Source organism: Myotis myotis, unplaced genomic scaffold (genome assembly GCF_014108235.1).
Source record: "Myotis myotis isolate mMyoMyo1 unplaced genomic scaffold, mMyoMyo1.p scaffold_m19_p_4, whole genome shotgun sequence".
Lineage (NCBI taxonomy): Eukaryota > Metazoa > Chordata > Mammalia > Chiroptera > Vespertilionidae > Myotis > Myotis myotis.
Window position 1 is genome coordinate 117,755,152 of NW_023416346.1, and position 15,286 is coordinate 117,770,437.

General features: G+C 36.4%; 1 protein-coding gene across 10 annotated transcripts in view; it reads right to left on the reverse strand.

Moving 5' to 3' along the window:
- Positions 1 to 967: 967 nt before the first annotated feature.
- The window catches only part of ZFX (zinc finger protein X-linked), a 37,578-nt gene continuing 23,259 nt past the window's right edge, over positions 968 to 15,286 (reverse strand). For 9 of the 10 annotated variants that reach the window (XM_036303955.1, XM_036303960.1, XM_036303958.1 and 6 more), the window contains 5 exons: positions 7,747 to 7,887; positions 7,176 to 7,319; positions 6,358 to 6,510; positions 5,686 to 5,826; positions 968 to 4,873 (listed from right to left, as the gene is read on the reverse strand). In XM_036303955.1, the coding sequence (XP_036159848.1) occupies positions 3,690 to 4,873; positions 5,686 to 5,826; positions 6,358 to 6,510; positions 7,176 to 7,319; positions 7,747 to 7,887 (1,763 nt within the window). In that variant the 3' untranslated portion in view covers positions 968 to 3,689. The remainder of the gene's footprint in view (positions 4,874 to 5,685; positions 5,827 to 6,357; positions 6,511 to 7,175; positions 7,320 to 7,746; positions 7,888 to 15,286) is intronic. The other variant, XM_036303963.1, reaches the window with a different exon arrangement.

Genomic DNA, 15,286 nt, shown 5'->3' on the forward strand with positions numbered 1-15,286 from the left:
GAATTTGGCAGCACTTGAAAATCACTGCTCTGAAACAGCAACCCTGTAAGAGTTTGGTCATGATTTTCTTTATATTAATTCTAGAATTTGTGGGAGCTCAAGGAAATTGTCAATACTAAGATTCCCAGAGAACAGAGTAATGCACTGCCTGGGATCACAGCCTGGTATGATGTTATCTGTCAGGCATTTTATTACAAACCAGTTTCTCAGCATGCTACAATTTTCTGTCCAATTTATGGCTCTGCACAGTGACATTCACCATGTCCTCTTGATCCTTTACCTCAAGTTTTTATTATTTACTGTCTCAACTATTAGACAAATATTTATTCCTACATAGTTGAAGATCAGCAGGATCTCATCTTTAAAAATCAATGACTGAAATCTATCTTGTTCTTTTGTAAGTCCTGATAACTTTTACCTAACTTCTCTTATTATGACAATGACCATTCTCTAGTATTTATTGTCGTCTAGAACCCTCCAACTGGGCACAAAGGGGAAACTCTAGGGCAGGGTTTCTGTGGTGGAGGTGGGGACAACCCCCACTGACCCAATGTGCAATGCATTGATACTAAAATGAACTTAAGTGCTCTCAAAAACCACTTTATGCAAGGGAAATTTATCTCCGGGTAACTGGAGATGCTAATAAAACAAATCCTTTATGAAGATAAAAGAAAAAAATAAATTTCAAGGACATGCTCATCAAAGGACTCACCAATCACCTCTTAACTCCTCTGAATTACTTGCAAATCCGCAGGGCTGAAATATTATCAGTATTTGCATTCAAGTCATAAAATTCAAAGCAATCAAGCATTTTGAATTCCACTGCTGCATAAAAGGAATTAAGAAATGGGGAAATGAAAATAAACCACTGCTTTTGATGTTTATTAGGTTTACAAAAACTGTACATTTTTTTTTCTTAAGAAAAAGCATTAACTTAGTACTGGTATCAAATAGACTAAACATTCAGTAACAGGAAAATATTCTGATTTTTATTTTTGCACATTATTCTCAAGTACACAATTACAATAATGTCACACATCCCTATATGATTTTCTTTTTATGTATTTTACTTTTTTTACAAAGTGTACAGAGGGAGGGACATACAATATTTAATAGGATATTTCTACAGAACAATAACTTATATTATGTCCTTGTAAAAATCTGTACCTCTTTAAAACATTTAACTGAAACATCCATTTTTTTTAGCTTTGCTAATCAAAATTGTTTTAAGTAAAACTAGGTTGTAACTAATGTCAGTACATAACAGTGACTACAATTTCATTTTCTCTTTATACAGACAAATACATTTTATCATATTCACTTGACCAAACCCTTAAATACCTTTTAAAGGTTTCAATATTGTGCTTTAAAAAGAAAAGAACTGTGTATGATTCCAGACTATGTAAGAGAAATATAAAGTGTGTAAAATGCTGTGTTCTTTATCTTTCAGCTTATTTAAAAAAATATAATGACCAATTATATTTTCTGTATTAATTTTATAGGATGTTTTAAAATTAATAAATTTCCACTTTCATTTAAGTGTTTTACATTATCTCTGGGAAAAATTAAAAATTAGGGAAATTTTAAAGGTTCTCAAAAAAACAGAGCTTTCAAGAATAGTACTGCAGGGCAATGAATCACACAATTTTAAGTTACTTTTTTTTAAAAAGCACGTTATAGCGGCCAAGAGGGCACAGGAGCTCCCACTGGGACAGGCCCATGCCTTGGTTTTGACTGGCATTCAGGTTGGAGTTCATACCAGCTTAAAAGTACTTGACTTAGAACTGAAGTAAATCAATCCAGTACTTCAGAGGCTTGTCAAACACACGATATTTAGAGTTCTAATCCTATAAACTCTTGAATACAGATCAACGGCAAAGAGAAAGATGAAAGGTAAAAACCTAAAAGCACAAAGAGGATGGAGCACCATAATGAAGTGGCAAGGCAGCTATCAAGTGGGAAGAAAAGTCCAAAATCTCCCATGACGTGCCAGGTACTCGTATGTGCTGACAGCCAATTTAAGGACCCCCCCCCCAAAACTGTCTTATGTTCTCTAAAATTTATTCTAACATAACCAAATTCTAATTAACTTTAGCGTTGCTTTTATGAATTTATAAATCTGAGTCTGAACTATTTGTTTAAAAAAAATCAACTCAAAGAAAAATAAAACAGTGAAAGACATGGTGATATTCCAAATAAGGCATCAGATTTTCCTCATGCACTTAAAACATACCTTTAATGTTATGTTCTAATCAAAGCCAACTTGAGCATTAAGTGTTTGAAAGTTTCCTAACTACAACTAAGAAATAACAGAGTAGGCTGAACTTGCCAAGTATAAATCATAATTAGCACCCGATCTCTGATACACGAAGCCATAGCTTCTTTAGTCTCCCTCGCTTGGTAACACAGAGTTCCCTCGGGGGCTTCTCAGAGAGAACTGAGGAAGGTCTGTCCGGATACTCGTTAACTTTTCAGAAAAATATAAAGGCATGGAGCTGAAGGTGTATGAAAACATTCTATCTAGAAACATCTTAACTTCTATTTTTCAATTACCAAAGATATTTAAAAGAAAATACCTTTACTCTTTAAAAATACGAGTGTCCTTATTTTCCTTCTAATTCTTCACCTGAGTAGTCTCTCTGAAGAGCATGCTTTACAAAATGCTCTCATACATCCCTGCATCTTTCATGTTATTGTAAATTTAATACTTTTCATTATAGATTTTAAACAACTACTACTTGGGGTTGTGTGTATAAATATGTAAAATAAGCAATACACACAGATACATGTTTTATATATATATGTGCATATACATAGTTCAGGGTACATATACATATATAAAGTTGCAAAAGATCCTATGAGCCACAAATTACCTCTAGGAGATTCCAAAATGCAGTCCTCAATAAGTCTCATTTGTAGCACACAACCATTCCAAGACAAAGCAGCACAGACAGAATAATCAAAATACAACAGGATCAAGCAAAATTTGTCAATAAAGTTTTCTAAGACTTTGCTATGCAGACAGAAGATGTAAATACTCCAAAGAAAGCCCCCCAAAGATATATTTTGTCCACTAAACAAAATGAAAAGTAAGCACAAACCCACCCACTGTTCTTTACTCAGCAATGCCAGGGATGCAAAGCTCAAATGGAAACTTTCGTTGTCATGTGGTCTGAAAAGATTAAGCAAGACAAGTACATGACTTTCGTGTTAGCCTAATTGGACGTGACTGTTAAATCTCCCATTTATGTTAGATGTCTCTGACAATTTTATTGTAAGAAATTTATGGGGGGGGGGGGGGAATAGTTACTCTGAAAGTAATCATGTTGACTCAATCTAAAGTTACCCTAGCTTTATGTTAAATGGTCTTAGAAGAGTACCATTAAGATAATAAGCAAGGTAAATATTTAAATAAATATAAAACTAATAGAAAATTTCAGTATAGAAGGATTACTTCATTAAAAGCAACTTGCTTGTTGCTGCTTTTCCCCATTAATTAAACAAACTGAATAGAATTCAGAACACACTACTGAACAAAATGTTTAAAAAAAAAGTCAACTACAAGCAATACTCTATTTGTACACAGAATAAATCAATATACAGTATTGTATGTGAACAAGACTGATTGGCTTTAAGATGAATTTTCTGCTCCAAGGCCTGCATCTCCACAAACGTCTGTAGAAGTATTGTTAGGGCAGGCCCACTTCTTTATGATGCCGCATTATGTGCTGGTTCTTTTCCGAAGGTCTCCGGAACCCTTTCTTGCAGTACTCACAACGGTGAGGGTAGTCTTTTGTATGAATGGAAATAACATGCCGTTTAAAGCCTGAGGCATCTGTAGTGCTATACTCACAGTACTCACACTGATATACCTTCCTGCCACTGTGTGTCTTCATGTGCTTTTTAAGCTCATTCTGCTGCCTAAATCCCTTTCTACATCTCTTGCACCTAAACGGAAGATCTTTTGTGTGAACCGAGAGAATATGGCGACTTAGAACGAATGGATCTGCAATCTTAAAGTCACAATGTCTACACTGGTGCATTTTTTTACCCTTGTGGGCAGCCACGTGTTTCTTAAGTTCTGAAGGCCTATGGAAGCCTTTATCACACATGTCACACTTATGGGGGTAGTCTTTCGTGTGAACTGAAATTATGTGTCGTTTCAAATCACTGGAGTTTGAACTCTTGTGGTCGCAATGCAAACACTGGTGTGTTTTGCTTTCTTGGTGAATAAGAGCATGTTGCTGCACCTCTTTGGTATCTGAGAAAGTCAGAAGACAAATGTCACACTTGAATGGCATCTCTTTACTATGCTTAGTTTTTACGTGCGTTTTCAAGTTGGAAGAGTCTGCAGACCTGTATTCGCAGTACTGGCATTGGTACGGCTTCTCCCCAGTATGGATGCGCATGTGCTTTTTGAGCTCTGAGGGGTGACGAAAACCTTTACCGCACTCCACGCAGATGTGAGGAAAGTTCTTGCTGTGGACCGCCAAAAGATGGCGGTTCAATAACCCTTGTTCAGCTGTTTCATATTCACAAAATTTACACTTGTACATTTTGTTGGCTCCTTTTTCCTTATGCACCATTTTGTGAGTAAACAAAGCCCCAGCATGAGAGAAATGCTTCCCACATTCATCGCATTCGATGGCCTTCTCTGTCTTGCTGGTCAGCTTGTGGCTCTCCAGGTGGTTGTGTAAACTTATCTTCTTGTTGGTAGTGTAATCACAGTCAGTACAGCGGTACTTCTTCTTGGCAAGGTGTTCAGGGTGGTTTTTCATGTGCCTTTTCAAAAAACCTCTGGACTTAAACTTTTTCCCACAAATCATGCAAGGATAGACAGTCAAGGGATGTCCATCAGGGCCAATTATTATTGCTAAGAAAGGAAAAGAAAGGTACGTGAGAGATCAAACCAAGTTCTATTTTGGTTTCATCAAGAATTTAAAGGGTGTGTTCTGGACATTATTGGGCAAATACTCTTAAGTTAAGCTATTTGCTACTTAACATTCCTTTTAGCATTTTTCAACATAGGAGATATATCAACCTTGTCATAAAGAGGAACCTGGTCTGCAAACTTTATTCGGTATGACTGTACCAACCTCACTCCCTCCAGTTTAAAACAATACATGAATATGTAACTTCTATCAACTAGTGATTAAAGCTATTATTATCAATTTAGAAATCAGTGGGAAATTATTCATAAAAATAAAGTGTTGTAATCACAATTTCTTCTTTGGTTATTCCAAAAACATAATTTATGTCAACTTACAGTAAAGCTTAAATGGGCATACAAGAATAGACAGGAATACATCACATGACCTTAAGTACCTGTTCTGCTGCTCTGTAAAGTATGCCTCTTTACGCTGACATAATCAGATTCTTTTAATATACTACTTTTAAAAAAGTTAATGTTTGTAACATATTTGGAACATATTTCATTTCCACACAAAAAAAATCACTGAGTTTTTAATTATTTCCATCCATGTTCGATCCATTCCGTTTCTTTTTATCCAAGAAAATCATTCATGAATATCACTGAATTCTTAAAATTATATTTTCAACTTTGATACGCAAAAGTTACATGTGGTCTAGCAGCTAAAATGCCATCACAACACCTCTGTGGATACATACTAGTTTCATCTGAGAGCTCGCAAAGCACGCTGCGCTGTGGAACTCGTGTGCCCTCACCTGTTTGGTACTGCCTGGAATCAGGTCTTCTCCTTTTCTTTGGTTTTTGTTTAGCCAGTCTGCCGAGCCCAGCAGACTCATCTATGTGCAAGAGGGCACTTGCAGTGCCATTCCGGTTTTCAATTCCATCAGAATTATTACCTAACGATGCGCATTAAAAAACAAAATTATACTGTATTATAAATTATAAAGAATTAGGGATTCTTTATTAACTACAACAACAAAAAGTAAGCCATGATACTCATGAATGACAGAAATTCCCCATTCTAGATAATGGGTTTCATGACCATATTTATTATAACAAGACCGGAAGAAATGGCCGAGCTTCCAAATCTAAAAAACACGTCAGCATTTTGCCCCATGGACTCTCTTGTCTCCCAAAATTGAAAAGGCATGGGACAGATATAATCAAGATAAAAGTTTCAGCTTGAAAGCCTGTATGCTTCTTGTAGTACTTCCTTCTACATGCTATAAACATGAAGAAAAATCTTGTTAAAAACAAAGACAAAAAGTAGACTTTATAATCTTCCACTACTCCTGTTCAAATCAAGTAACCATTATAGGGTACTGGCATTTCAGATTTCTGAAACCTAAAACCACAGAAAACATCTTTCAAGCATGAATTCACATTCAAGAACCAACTCAATTGGAAGAGCTGCCTATGCAACTTACCGTAAGCTGCTGCCCACGCTATTGGCATGAAGGTTTTGATTTCATTGTCATCGATTTGCTGTTCGTGTGCGGCGGCTGCTGCGGCTGCTGCAGCGGCATCCTCTTCTCCTACGATCACTTCCATATAAACTTCATCAGCAATTTCAGCAACATCTAAATAGAAAATTATATAAACTTTTGTGACCAGGTTTACAGACATTACAGGAAAGATACTGTCATTTGAATTCAATTAATAGACAAGTAGAAAGAAGGTTCAAATGTTATATACCTAGAACACAGTTTTCGCATATAAGCACTCAAATATTTGAATGAATCATTCATTTCTTGGTTTTCACCATAATTCATTTTTTCATTGTTGACACTATTAGTTTTTCAATAAAGTTCTTGGAATACATGAGTTATTGGTGTTTCCCTTGGAATACGGCAGCATAACAATCTCTACAATAATGCTACTTGTTTCCTTTAAATATTGGCCATATTTAAAATTTTTTATTTTTTGTTAATCCTCACCTGAGGTTATTTTTTTCCATTGATTTTTGGAGAGAGTGGAAGAAAGGGGGAGAGACAGAGAGAGAAACATCGATATGAGAGAGACACATAGATCGGTTGCCTCCCACACGCACCCCGACTGGGGCTGGGGATGGAGCCTGCAACCGAGGTACATGCCCTTGACTGGAATCGAACCTGGGACCCTTCAGTCCACAGGCTGACACTCTATCCACTGAGCCAAACCGGCAAGGGCCATATTTAAAGTTTTTTTTTTAAAAAAAAGAACTACAAGAACATTAAATTTTCTCCCACAAAGACCATCTACTTACTTAAGTCTTCATCTTCTTGCTGAGAGTCATTGACAGTCATATAAACCATCTTTTCCCTTGGCACACGAATACTGCTATTCTGATCAAGTAGTTCAACTCCATGGTCATTCTCAGGCTCACTCTCCACAATGTCTACGGTGCCACCTATTAGGGAAGATGACAGCTCCAAGAATTTATGAGAAAACTTCATTTCCTCCTATTTCACGTATCACATTTTACATACTTTTCTACTGCTACATTGGAAACCTTACTTAAATATAATTTTATTGATTTCAGAAAGGAAGAGAGAGTGGGAGAAAGATAGAAACATCAATGATGAGACAGAATCATTGATCAGCTGCCTCCTGCACACCCCCTACTGGGGATTAAGCCCACAACCAGGGCACTGAACCCCAACCTCCTCGTTCATAGGTGGATGCCCAACCACTGAGCCACGCTGGCCGGGCTGGAAACCTTGATTAAAAGTTATCTTCAGAAAAGGTTTCAAATGTTCTCAATCTAATCCACCCAAAAGTAATCAGGTTGAAGTGTTTAGATCAGGATGAGTAATATGTTGAAGGTGTCCTCTTACCTAAGTCATCCTCTCCAGGGTCAGCTTTAAAAATGTACACCTTGATGACTTCAGGGCAAGAACCATCCACTTTACAAGGATCAATTTCTGACTCTGTCATTCCAGAGGAACCACCATGTTCTATTTTGCCAGCATCATCCACTAAAAAGGCAGGGAACACATTACAAATAACATTAGTAGGTATTTAAATGTTAGCATTTTCAAAAGTCTTTTTTTTACAAATATAATCTTTAACTTGATTCACATAAAAATGAACGATTTTACCTAGACAAGTAGACATACGGAGCATGATGGGAAATGTGCCAATAGCTAAGCTAAAGCCTGTCACAAAGGGTCTTGTGTAACCAGGCAGAGAAGATCAGACTTGATCCTTGGCTGGTGGTTTCTCAATCTTGTCAGGTGTCAAAATCTCTTTGGGAACTTAGAAACAAAGGCCAGCAACCAGCAGTTCTACAGAATCAGAATCTGCAGGAGTGGGACCTGATATATAGACAGATTAAGAGGTGCCCTACCCTAGGGATTCTGATCAGAGTTTTGAGAACCTTTGCTATAGGTGATGGGACACTTTTAAGCCAAGCAGTGACAAGGTGAGACCACCATTTTTGCTATACCATGCTGGCCTTGAGAAAGGTGGATCCAAAGGGGTTAGGACATGAAACAGGATACCACTTGTGAATCTACTTCAATAATGCAGGCGACAGATACCAAGACCTCGAATCGGGCAGAGGCAATACAGATGGGGAAGAGGGCTGGACTTGAGGCCTATCTTAGAACTAAAATGGCAGCACTTGATGCCCAACTAAAAATTGAACATGACAAGGATAACTATAGGATTTCTGATTTGGGTGATAAACAACTAGGTGAAGAAATGTTAAGAGAAATGAGGAAAAGGATCTCTCTTCCTACATGTTAATTTAATTAAGGTCCAAGGGATAACATCTCTGAAAGCTCTCAGAGCTGGTGTCTGTCCCTATCCCTCTGTACTCATAGCACACTTTGACTGTTTCTCTAAGTGTACAATTCACTATATTGCTACTATCTGAGGTTTTCCACCTATCTTTCCCATTGACAGAGTAGAACCTGTATTTTCATTATTCAGTCTTTTAAGATAGAGTCTGGTGATAGATGATCAGAATATTGATGAATCAATGATTTCATGAGTGGCTAAGATGTGAAGTCAGTTGCTGGATATTCCAGTCTGAAAGCTGAAGGCTGACACACAGATTTGGGAGCCCATCAGCTCCATGCTAACCAAGCCTTGAGATCATAGAATGAGAACCTGCAGTATGAGGCAAGAGCGGGCTGAGAAAATCCTGGGAATGTCATAGTCTAAGGGAGGGACAAGAAGAGTTCAGAAAGGAAAGCTGGAGAGGTTGATGGAGAGTCATAAAGGAAGCCAGGGAGCTAAAAGTTCTGAGAATTCTAGTAAGACCCATGGCAATAATACAGCATGCACTATTCAAGGAGGAATGTCTGCATTGACCAGAGTCACCTAGAAGTCATTGAAGTTCCTGGTGAAAAGTAGTGTGGTGAAGGCTATATGGGGTCAGATGTGGATTGAGGATTCAATGGAAGCTATGAATTTCTTTATGAAGTCTAATTTTACCGTGAACAAAGAGGCAGTGACTAGAATGGGTTGCACGGTCAAGGACTTTTCTGTTTGAGAAAAATACTTATGCATGCTCAATCTGTAGGAGAAAATATAATAGAAAGTGATGGGCTGAAACCAGACATGATAGGAAATTTATAGATCAAGATCTCAAAGGAAAAGGGAAACGGAAACAAAACTAGGTGCAAAGATAAAGGAGCCCTGGCTGGTGTGGCTCAGTTGACTGAATGTGATCCTGTGCAACAAAAGGACTCCAGTTTTGATTCCCATGCCTGGGTTGCAGGCTCGATCCCCGGTAGGGGGGGGGGTGCAGGAGGGGGCCAATCAATGCTTCTCTCCCTCTCTTAAAAAAAAATCAATAAAAGCATTTTTTTCAAAAGGTAAAGGAATTTTCCTTAAATAGGAGAAATTTGCTATACCTTCTGAGATGAGAAGGTAAACATGGATGAGAACATAGCTACATTGTGTTTAGGGAAAGGAGGAAGGTTGTGATGCAGAAAATTGGAGGAGTTCATGACTGGTGACTTCAACCGTAGATATGAAACAGGAAGGAAGGACTTGGTTACCAGTGAGAGAATGGCAGACTGAGTTAAGAGCTTAAAAAGCCAGAGAAAATGAGTTGATCCAGGACAAGCTTGATGATATGAAGGGTCAGAGACCAGTTGGTTAAACTCTGCAGTTTAAAAATAGAGAGGTTCTCTGAACTCTGAACATAACTACCTATATTCAAGTATCTTGACTACATTTTATAAAAATGGTTTGTAGGGGGGAAGAATCAGCATTATGTCCTTATTTCTGGCCTGATGTGTACCTGCCCTTTTTCAAAGCTAAATATTTTCATGATATACCCAAGCTGATTGAGCCAATGTGATTTTCTTAAAGATAGCTTTGGAATTTTAAGCTGAAATAACATAAGGATGAAGATCTCACCAAACTAGCAGGAAAGTCCTGAATAAATTTATGTCTTCAAAGAACTCATCTCTGACAGGTGATATTGTTGATGAAGCTTGGCCTCTTCTGGCAAGGTTTGTCCAAACTGATTCTAACAAGTACTAGAAAATCAAATGCCCTTGTGTTTACAAAGAACAAGGTCAGGCTAGCTGTTTTTGGGTACACTAGTTTGTCAGTACTCATAAGATAAACCTTTGATGATTGGAAAATCTAATCATTTTTGAGCTTACAAAATGTCATGTATTTACCTATAACTTGAGCTAAAAGACTTTTCTGTTTGTTTTCATAAATGTGTGGGAAACACATTTCAAATATACAGGCTTACCGGAGCCAAGCAGTTGTTCTACCATTTGACAAAAGTAGAATTCAGATTTTCACCTTGAGAATTTGCCCCACTAACTCAACCTATGAAATTATTCTAAATATGAAATATTACAGAAGTGATTTGTTTTAAAAAATACTTTGCTGGTTCTCTTACTCAAAATTTCACTCTGATTTTAATGCTATCATTAAAAATGAATTTCTATTAAAAACAGATAAAGAAGGCTTAGATAAAATTGAGTCATCATACCTATGATCTCTGCGTAAGTGCCTTCTTCTAATGCAGTAAAATGAAGAACTAGAGCTTTAGAATAGACCTCTCCAAAATAGAAGAGCATAATTCTTGAAAATTAAGACTACTTCTAATAATAACTACCATTTGCATGGCATTTCACAATTTCCTTAGCATTTCCTATGTACTTTTACTTATTTGATTCTCAACTTTTCCAGATAAAGAAATAAAGGCTCTGAGATGGTATGTGACTTGCCCAAATAGGTGAACTAATAAGTGAGAAGTGGGAGACAGAGTGAGGAGGTACCTGTCTTTAGAATCCAGATCTTTATTTTCATCTTTTGATTTTTTAAGAAATTTATGTTCACTGTATATAATTTAGTATTTTAAAAAATCAACAATAGTCCCACCAACCAGAGATTCTATCATTATCTTAGTAAATTTGCTTCCCAGTTTTTTAAGTAAAATTGGCATCACATTTTCCTCCAGCCTTATGGAATAATAATCTTTGTATCTCATCCAACAGTTTTAAACTGTGAAACTAAAGAAAAAATTGACTTAGCAATTATCTCATTATTAATAGCAAAACTATGGCAAAATATAGGCATATTTTATACTGCTTCAAGGGAGCTTCAGTAAAATCCCTGAAGACCAAAAATTAAGGGTTGCTTATTTGCAATACTAACAGATGCTATGGAGTCTAAAAATATAGTTCATTAAGACTTCAGAAAACTCAGTAGTTTCTGAAAATAAAAATTACTTGGGGGTGGGGGGTTTAGGGGATACACCACTTCAAGCAAACTGCTTCATAAAGGAACACTGATCTAATTTAAAAATCAGCAAAACGAAGCTGATTTGGAGAACATTTGATGGAGAATCTATATAATAAGAAATAACAATGGTTGTGATAATAACACCAAATATTTACCTACCACATACCACATGCCAAGCATGATACTAAGCCCTTAAAATATACCATTTACTCCTCACAACAACCTTATAAAACAGGTGATGTTTTGTTATTCTCACCTCTCAAAGCTTCAAAACAGATTTCGTTATAATTTTTGCCAAGATAGAAAAATACATGGTATCGGATTGCTATAGAATTGTATTTTGTGTACATTAACATCGTAAAAAGAGACATCACACCAAAATCCCTTAGACACTGCCCTGGGTCAGCTTTCTTAAAACAAAGATCCAGTCACCTTACTCTCTAGCAGGTAATGGTGCCCCATTTCCTACCAAGTAAAATAAAAATTGCAGTCTAGCAACCAAACTCTGACCAAACTGCCTTCTGCCTTCACATTCTTATCTCCTCAGCACCCCCCTGACTATGCCATGTACCCTGAAGTTATTAGTATGTTATTTCCATTCCTTTGTGCTTCTGCAACTTTGCTTTAAATTATATACATATTTATTATAAAAGTTGTACAGCTTATTTAAGAAAAGTATAAAAATAAATTAAAATGTGCTCAAAAGCCCACCATATGGAACTATCAATAAAAATTACAGATTATTCAGACATTTCTAGGCATATTTAGGCATTAAAAGAATGGGAGACAGACTGGACAGAGATTTTTTTTGTGTGTGTGAAAACTGGATAGTGTAACATGCTATTTTTAAACAAAAAATATTATATTAGAATTTACTCAAACTTTAATTCCATTCCCTGGCTTACCAATCCCTTGCCCCACCTCTTTTTTATGGTGAGGAGAGGGGAGGACTACACATCTTTGCCTTATTTGAGCACTTTATTCTTGGTATAAATCTAACTGAAACCAGATTAAACTGAAAACTCTTAATTCATTAATTTTTAGTATTGATTTCTAAATAAATCTGAATGCCTACAGTAAGGACACAGTAACTTTAGATAAACAGAAACTTTAATTTTATCAGAACAAGCTTAAAGCTTGTTTAACATCTTCTCTAAAATATTCTTAGTTCACTAAATTAGACTTTTCTCACATTTCAGAAATATGCCCATACTGATATATTTTTAAAATTCTAAAATTTTATTCTGTGATTTACCAAATGGTTTCAAGGTACAAAATGAAATTGATCGAGTACATACATAAAAGTAACGGTAAGATTTACACAAACCATCAGCCTGTAGGACAAAGAAATAAGCAAATACTTTAGCATGTCTCCTGTGCTAATATCCCCTAGAATAATTCGATTCTAAACCATTAGACTGTATTGATCCTCAGAGTTCATGCACTAAACATAAGGGTTTGCATTCATTCATTCATTCAGTCACTCCCTGAACCACTTTTTATTGGATGTCTACTATGACCAAAGTTGTGCTGAATTAGGAGCTAACATCAAACCAAATGGTCAAAATACCTAAACTAGAAAAGGCCAGGGCCATTAGGCTCCATATCTGCAAGGGTGCCATTCACACTATAGCTGGACAGCTGACAGCTCCATGCAGCAATCCTGTAGACAGATCTCTAGCATGTCTAAATGTATTCCTCCTCTAGTAATTGGTTTGCCATCTGCCCAGATGCACAAGCCAGAAACCAGGGAGCTTCAAACCCTCCACCTCCCAACTTTAATCCAAATTCCACTTCCTAAATATGTCATGAAGTAACTTTCTGCCAAACTCTACTGCTAGAACCTCATTTCAAACTAGCATCGTCTGTTTCTTACCTGGACTACTAAATCATCTCTCACAGCGTATTTTTTGTTTTTAATTTTAGTCTTCCCTTGTCTGCTCTCAATATTGCCACTAAGATTACTTTTGTAAACTATAACCCTAAGCATATTATTATTAATCGGCTTACAACGCTAATAGCTCCCCACATCAGAAAGGTAAAGCAGGCTTATTGTATTCAAAGGCCTTTATGATTTGTGCCCAATTTTGCGACTCTTACTTCTCAACATTTCCTCCATTCTCATCATTAAAGACATTTGCACTCCAAAGAAAAAGTCTCTGAACAATCAAAGACCTTCCACATTTCCCTGCCTTTAAATATGTTCTCTGCCATTCCTCCCCCCTCAGGTACCCACTGAACATTTTATTCATCCTTCAAATTGAGTTCATCCCAAATTATGTTTAAAAAATATAATAATAATCCCTGTCTTTGATAAATACTTATGAAATAAATATGTGGGATTTGCTTCAAAATAGAGGGAGGAAAATGAATAGGAGATATGAAATAAATTTAGTTATATCTTCAGCCAAGCTCCCATAGAACTTTGGTTTATACTTTCATAGCATTTAGCTCACTCAAGTGTACCAAAAATCTCAACATTTTCTCCCTTTGTGCTCCCAAAATACTTTGTATATCCAGTTATATCTTTTCACACTCAACTATATAATTACCTGTTTCTGTCTGTCTTCTCTCCAAGACTGTGAACTCTTAAAAAGCCAGAAACTTTCACTGTTTATCTCTAACAGCTAACAAGATTCCTAGTTTATCATGGCTGATTAATAAATGTTATTGAATGAAGATATAAGAAAAGTAAACATAGGCAAGAGTAAAAATAATCGTTTAGATGATTCTTTTTTCTCATATAAACATAAATTTGAAAAAAAATAATTTTTTAGGTAGAAAAACAATGGAATAGGGTGTGGAGGCTGACCTCGTGGCTTCTGCTATTAAGGAGTAACTAAGAAAATGTGTAAGCCTCCTGCCCAAATTATTTCCTAACATTGCTAAAATTGGGTTTTCATGAATATTTTAAATGTTAATAATCACTGAAATTCCATATGCCTCCTCTGTCCACCAATCATCACTTTTTATCCCAAACTCTACTGCGTTGTAGTATTAACTTTACACACACATACATATACACACGGACCAAAAAAAGACAATATGAGAGTGGAGTAGACACTTTGTTTTTTCCTTTATTTTGTTTTATTTTAGTTTTTTTTCCTTGCTTTTGGTTTCTTCTTCTTTTTATTTTTTTATTTTTAGTAAGCACTGGAATAAAACTTTTCCCACTGATTTTTTTAGAGAAAGTGAGTGGGAGGGGGCGAGAGCGAGCAATGTCGATGTGAGAGACACAACACCGACTGGTTGCCTCCCCCATGCGCAGGGATCGAGCCTGCAACTGAGGTACCTGCCCTTGACTGAAATCAAACCCATGACCCTTCAGTCTGTAGGCCAACGCTCTTACCACTGAGCCAAACCAGCCAGGGCTGGAATAAAACATCTGATTTCAAATCTTCACCCTAATGCTAACTGGATGTGTAACCTTGAACAAGTTACATAAACTGAGCCTCAGTTACCCAAGTTGTAAAATGGTGATAACACCAACGTTATATGGTTGTTGTAAGGAATATATATATATATATATAAAGTTTTGGAACACAGATACTATTTATTAAAGGTTTACTATTACCTATTTTTATTATTTCCAACTTGTTACAAATCTCCAACTGAAAAATTTTTCTTGGGATAAAAAATCTTGTTTTAAAAAAT